This window comes from Cornus florida, unplaced genomic scaffold (genome assembly GCF_030987335.1).
Source record: "Cornus florida cultivar Cherokee Brave unplaced genomic scaffold, ASM3098733v1 CherokeeBrave_3.0.0_Hap2_Chr11, whole genome shotgun sequence".
Lineage (NCBI taxonomy): Eukaryota > Viridiplantae > Streptophyta > Magnoliopsida > Cornales > Cornaceae > Cornus > Cornus florida.
This window is the reverse complement of record NW_026775581.1, coordinates 138,828,844-138,836,145: the sequence shown is the minus strand read 5'-3', so window position 1 is coordinate 138,836,145 and position 7,302 is coordinate 138,828,844. Positions and strand designations below refer to the sequence as shown.

At 36.9% G+C, this 7,302-nt stretch overlaps 1 protein-coding gene across 1 annotated transcript; it reads right to left on the bottom strand.

The window, feature by feature from the left end:
• Positions 1–940: 940 nt before the first annotated feature.
• On the bottom strand, positions 941–6,093 carry LOC132281004 (uncharacterized). The gene is made up of 3 exons (XM_059782746.1): positions 5,538–6,093; positions 4,349–5,111; positions 941–2,533 (listed from the first exon to the last, which is right to left on the bottom strand). The coding sequence occupies exons 1-3, from the start codon at positions 5,639–5,641 to the stop codon at positions 1,229–1,231; spliced, it is 2,172 nt and encodes a 723-aa protein (XP_059638729.1). The 5' UTR covers positions 5,642–6,093; the 3' UTR covers positions 941–1,228.
• Positions 6,094–7,302: the final 1,209 nt, after the last annotated feature.

Sequence of the window (7,302 nt, the reverse complement as noted above, 5' to 3'; positions counted from 1 at the left end):
GTATATGAATGTCACTTCTGCTATGATTGTAAAGGGTGGTGTTGTGTTGGTTGAGCCTTAATTTGTCCGTTGGGTTGGTTGAGCCTTAATTTGTCCTTCTGGATTGCATAACATCTCCTGTCCTGTCTCTGTTGTACATTCTCTACTTTTACTTTTGGAGACTATAATTTACAAACTTCAACTAGTATTTTGTTTGACCTCGATCACGCATATATGATTATGGGACACTTGGTTAGTGAGAAAGAAGGGAAATTGGCTGCTCAAAGGAATGTTAGACACACCCATGTCCTACCAACAAGCCCAATACAAGGCTCAGGATACCTCAACAACTTCTGTACAACAGTATTAATATAAATGCAATTTAATGCTTTCTGTTTTGAAGTGGAATTTATACAAGACCCAAATGAGGATGAAATACTATATAACATGTATGCCAAAATACCGCAGCAGCAACACAGACTCACACACTGTCTTGGATGAAGGATATTAGGTCAACTCTTTGATTAGTATTTTCTCACCTTTCAAAAGTGAACGGTTGACGGTTCAAATCCTCCTCCTAGTGGCTCAATGGGTGCGTGAGTAATATTACCCAAGAGAATATATATAATTGATTCATGTACCATCTTGAGCTGATAATGCAAACAATATGATCCTCTTATCCGACACCCAACCACTGAATTTTCGGCTTCCAATTAGAAAGCCATGCACTTTTTTGTTCAGCTCAAGACGGAAATCTCACAACTCATTTACACAAATAATTCACTAACATCTATGATCATGTAAACAAAATAATCATACAAATCATCTATAACAGTATTACTATAAGTTTTTCCTATATCTCATTTTATGTTTAAGAAATCTGATAAAACCATGACACACTTCTATTTTTTATGGCATCTCTAAACTATCAGATATGTTAATAATAGAAAGATGATCACAGTTGCAAGATAAAAATTAACCATCTCAGATCATTGCATCTTTCTTCTAGGCAAATGTCTCATAATATCAGATGAAAACATTGTTAAGACAAACAGTTATAGCTACAAAATACATAATCTACACAAGTTGAACAGGCAAACTTGTCATAGAAGCAAGAAAGCCAGGAACCAGTAACCAAACTCACCAATATTCTACTGAATTAGTCGGGCTTCATGGATCTAGACAGCTTCTCTCCTTGCACTTGTGATATTCAAATCATAATCTTGAAAGATATATCTTATCATTAGAATCAAGCCACCGAAAGAGTGGCACACTTGGAACTCTGGTTTGGCTGCTGCCTACTCATTGGATCTCCCATGGATGAGCCTGGTCCGCCAAAACAGAAATACTGGTTCATCGACCTCTTATTAACTGAGCCTCGTTTTTGAATGAAATTTGCTGCTCCTTCATCGAGTACTTGATTGGAACAAGATGGCCCTGCAGTATCATTTTCCATATAGACACCTTTTTGCTTATTCAGTGGAGGAGGAGAAGAAACCGATGATTTTGAAAATGAACTTGAACGTGATCGACGTGGCACTGTTAAAGTTGGCATGGCCTGCATAACACCGTGCACCAGCCCTGAAGCAAGTTTCTTCTTTGCAGTTGGACTTGGAAGGTTACTTCTAACAGAAAGTGTCCGCTTGTTGTTTGGAAGTGATGCAGATTTTGAACATCTTTGCCGAAGTGGGATTGGAGTTCCATCCGAGTTGCTTACTGCATTATTATCTACCAATTTCTTCAATCTTTTGGATTTTTTGTCTTTCATCCTGGGCCAGTGGAGGAGGCCTTTCAAACGTTGTGCTGCATAATTTACAGAATGTGGTTTTTTATCATTGGATGGACTACGGTTCTCAACAGTTGGGTCATGTTGGCTCAATTCTGTTGAATACGTGCTCGGTCCTGCACTACCACTGGCATCTGATGCATTCTCAATGCCTGTGTACAAGAATATCTCTGTGTCAGAGATTCTGAAAGAAGTTCCGGGACTGCTTCCAATACTCCGCATTCTTAAGTGGGAGGCAATGGTTCTTCTTGCTGTATAGTCCTCACAACTGAAGATTCCCCCAGCTGAAATCAACTGTCTGGTCAGTATATCAGATGATGCAGAATGTGGCCGGTGCCTAAGAAGATCAAGAGGGGTCATGCCATTTATATCACGTTTGTTAACATCAATTGAACGAACACTCATCAGCAGTTCCACCAGATTAGAATGAATGTTCCCAACGATGGCCACATGAAGAGCAGTTCTACCTTCGTTATTTTTGACATTTATGATGTCTTCCATGTTGAACATATTTCCACATACTAACTGCTTCATAAGCTCAATCTGGCGATCCAATCTATGGAAACTAGGAGTTTGAAGACCAGAAACAGCCATATGTAGAAAAGTTTCTCCAGCATTGTTTCTCATATAGATGGATGAGGGAGATGCAAGAATTAGTGCTTCAACCACAGCTAATTGGCCCCTATAAGCAGCTACATGCAATCCCGTGTTGCCATGATTGTCTGTTGAGTTGATGATATCAAAGTGTGCTACGAGATCTTTAACTACCTGCATCCATGGCAAGATTAGTTATAAGATCTGACTAAAAATTAAATAGAAATTAGGCTAGAATTTTTAAAATTAAGCTGTTCAAGTAAATTAAATCAAGATAAAGAAAGCCTCAAAGGAGCATCTATATGAGCCTTAATATGTTTACTAAATATGATAATGACCTGTAATGAATCAACTATTTAATGAAGATCCAACATGTAAAGCTCTTTAGAAAAAAAAGGTCATCCGAACTCAATAGAAGGATATTTTGAGCCATCAACTTATGCTCATGAAAAATTAGGGAAATCTATGGTTGCAGGGTTGCAACCTCCTGTTTGACATGAACAACCATCTTAGCAAAAGATGTGTTGTGTGTGGAACCACTAATTTATGAGTTTTTATGGATATAGACAGTCAACAATCGAATCAAGAGTTCAAAACTCTTAATAGGGACTATTTTACCATTTCCCAAAACCAATTCCAGCACCAAGGAGCAAAAGTTGTGATAAAGAGTTTTTATTTTAACCACCAGATAACCAGCCCCATGTATGTTGGACATCTTTGGATGAGCAGAAGGAAGGAGAAATGGATATGTTACTCAGATATTCCCAACTGGTAAACTTGTGTGATCCTACTACAATGTGTTGCAAGCCATTTATTCTGCCTTTCCTGACTGGAATTGTTATAGACCCTTTTGTGCGATGAATATGTAACAACCCTTAACCTAGTCAGACACAATATTGTCCGCTTTTGGCTCCCCCGGATCAGAGACTTCCCAGGGGATCACCCATCCTGATACTACTCAAGGTTAAGCACACTTAACTCTTGAGTTCTGATGGGTTCACGGTCATCAGAACTTTTAAACGTGTTGTGTCATAGAAAAGTGTTGATTCTACATGTAGCACTTGCCCATCTACACCCAGGCAATGTGAGATTGTACACCTGTAGTTCGCCCAGTGTGGTAGCCTAGCGGTGCCACCTGCATACGCTCACACACAACCACCCACAAGGTCGCTACAATCAACCCCCTTTGGGGCCCAACGTCCCCGTTGGCCACACTTCCGACTGGTCAGGCTTTGATACCATTTGTAACAACCCTCACCCTAGCCAGACACAATATTGTCCGTTTTTTGCTCCCTGAGACTTCCTGAGGGGTCACCCATCCTGGTACTACTTCAGGTTAAGTACGCTTCACTTTGGAGCTCTGATGGGCTCCGGCCATCACGGCTTTAAAACATGTTGTGCCATAGAAGAGTGTTGAATCTACATATAGCATTTGTCCCATCCACATCCAAGCGATGTGGAATTGTGCACCTGTAGCTCGCCCAATCTGATAGCCTACTGGTGCCACCTGCCCACGCTCACACACACCCACCCACAAGGTAGCCACAGAATACATGCATTTCATATCCTGTTACCCAAACCTCATAAGATGGGTATTGTAGATATCTAAAAATGACATACTAAAATGAAATTGCTAATCTTATTTCCAAAACAACAGAGGAAATTTGTTATATATAAATACTGAAAGCCACAAAATAGTTGGACTTATCTTAATTAGCTCCTCCAATATCAAACCTTACCATACAATTAGCCAGAATCATATTTCATATTTAATTTAGGATAACCTAAATTTGGGCTACAAGAAAGACTCAAATTTTAGAAATGACCAATCTCAACAGCATTCATGAGTGCAACTAGCAAATCTAATTAAACAGCTAGTTACCTAATCTGTGTAGCCAGATATGTAGAAGGTATAAAGAAAAGCAATATGAACATCTAAAGACTTTTGCAGCAGAACAGCAAATTGAAAGACTAGAACTTTAGCCTTACCTCAACTTGTCCTCTGCCAGCAGCTGCATGTAGGATAGTTGAGCCTTGAATATCTCGGTAAGCCAAGACATCAGAGCAATTACCAAGAAGCTCCTTCAAAATCTTCAAATTACCTCCTCTTGCTGCAGCATGAACAGCTCTATTCATCATCTCCCACTTATAAGCAGAAGGTATCTCCTCAATGTGCTCCTCAAACTCTCTGCCATTCCCCGCCAAAAACCTTGGAGAGACAGCAAAATCAAAAAGAAGCCTGAAAACCTGAGAGTTCTTACTCCTGGCAGCAGCATAAAGTATATCAGTGACACCATACTCTCCTTCCCCAAAAACAAGCAGAGGGTCTCTTTCAAGCAATTCTTGAACAAAACCCAAGTCTCCAGATGAGGCAGCAGTGTATAGAAGCCATCCACCATACCCAGCTCGGATAAGAGCATTTTTACCTTTCTTGTTTTCACACTCAAGAAGGAGCTTTCGTGCAACCTGAGAACGGCATTTCGCAACATCATCAAACTGTTCTTCATCATCCCAGACAGTCTCAAGGCGGCGAATTCGCCTGAGAGAGGTGAGTTTGATTAAGTGATTGCCATCAAGGCGAAGAAGCTCGCGGACCAAGTCAAAGTGGCCATTGGCAGCTGCCCAATCAATTGGGGAAGCATACCACCACTGGTCTCCGGTGCTCTCCCACCGAAGGGGAAAGTATGAAGGAGGCATTGACAATAGAAACTTAAGATTGGAGAAGCTTAATTTCAAAAGACAACACTTTTTTCTGCAAAATTTAGGCAAAATAGTTGGGACAGAATTCAACTAAACAGAGACATATTCTAATTTCTTGGTGTAAGCATCTGGCAACACAAATCCAAGTCCAGATAAAAATGCCCAATAATTTACAAAACCATTCAACAAGGTAATTGTACAAATTGCAAAAAAGAAAAGTGCAAAATAAAAATTCACCAATCAAAGTGCTTTTACTAATTGAATGTATTCTTCAATTGTTGAGAAGTAAATACAAGCAAGAGAAACCCTATTGAGATTCAAACAAATTATTCAAGACCCTTAAATAAAGCTAGACCTAACATGAAAGAGAAGAAAACTCACCAGGGGAAAGTAGCATGTCAAAAAAAATTAACAATCAAGATGTCTTTGAGTTAAACTCAAGGAGGAGAGAAAAGAAAAGAGAAAACAACATACTCACTTGGAGAAATAATGACACCTGTTCCACAAGTAGACAGCATAAGGGATTAAGGGTAACCCTAGAACATAATTACAAGCAGTTGAACTATCTGTAGTAATACCCATTAGAGCTCTGACAAAGTAGATGAAGAATAACAGAAGAATCACATGACAAAATAAAAAATACCCATTAATGCTTTGAGAGAAGAAAAGAAGGAAGCCATCATTAATCACAGGAAGTAAAACCCAGAAAGGGAAACATGCCCTACAAGGAAAAGTTGGGAATGAGTTAGAAGAAAATATTGGTAAAGCCAAGATTCCACTGTTTGTAGAATATTACTACAAGACAGGATGAAGAATGGTTTTTGATAGATTTTTGGGCGTTTTATGGTGAAGAAGGAGAAGAACCCATTCGAACATTTTACATAGACAGAAGTATATATAGAGATATACACACAAAAGTACTTTATTTGTCTAAAAAGGAGAGATTCCTTTTGAACAGTGAAAGTGCAGTTAAAAGTGTGTAGATAATGATGAAGATATCAGGGTGCTTGCAAGAGAGAGAGAATTTAGTGGGAAAATTTGGGGCGGGAATAGAGGTACCGGATCCTCTCCTGTAACACAGTGTGCAGTCACTGTGCCAAACAATTTTACATCCTTTCTATATTTAGTGTCAAAATTGTCTCAGTAAAACTAAATAAAATTTAAAAAGTTGCCTCCATATTCGTAAAATGACCAAATTTATTCTTACTATTTAATCTTAAATTAAAATAATGATAATAATTTTAGAAATTTTTTTTGTAATTTTAAAACAACAATGTCAATTTTGTAATTTTACATTAAATAATAATTTTGTAATTTAATATTATTTAATGGCCCTTTATTATTTTTATAATTTTAAAATAATAATTTTTAACATTTTAATTTAATATTAAAAAACAAAGTCAATTTTATCATTTGACAATCAAGTTAACACTTGGGTCACATATAACTTGATAATTTTTTTTTTAGTTAGTGAATTTTTTAATTCTGTTGAAGTTTTAGGTATAATTTTCAAAATATTAAGGGTTTTGATTTTAACCCATATATTAATTATGTGATCCAATTAAAATTGTTTAAAAATGTAATTACATAGAAATATTACTAAAAGTCAAAATTTTCTAATACAGATCATTTAGAGTTGAAGACCTTCAATTTTTTTTTTTTATAGTTAGTGTCTCAATTAACTGAGATTTGAACTCAGACCTCCATCTGAAAAGTAGAGACTTGGTGACTTGCTTAATAAAAAGTTATTTAATAAAATAAAATGACAAATTTTTTTTGTGTTGTATAACCACCCACGGACATAGGTCCAGTTGGGGCGGATGCCCCCACTAGATTTTTTATATTTTTATTTTAGACTTTAACTTTTTTAGAATTTATGAAGATGCCCCATTAAAATTACAATTCGCCCCACTGATTTTTTTTTTTTTTACATTTTATACTTGAATTTTTAAGAATTTATGAAGATACCCCAACTAAAATTACAATATACTCTTGTGAATTAATTTTTTTTGCATTTTATACTTTAAATTTTTTTAAAATTATGAAGAAAAACGTTATTAAAATTATAAAAATAGATCCACCATATAAATTTGCCTCACAAATTAAAAGACCATCCCCTTCACAAAATTTTTTAAATCCGAGTGTATAACTGATCTTTTGTGTTGCGTAAGTAAGTAGATGGAAACACGTTATACCGGCAGTGGAGGTGACTAATAGTGTTTAGAGTGCTTAAAAAGTCATCT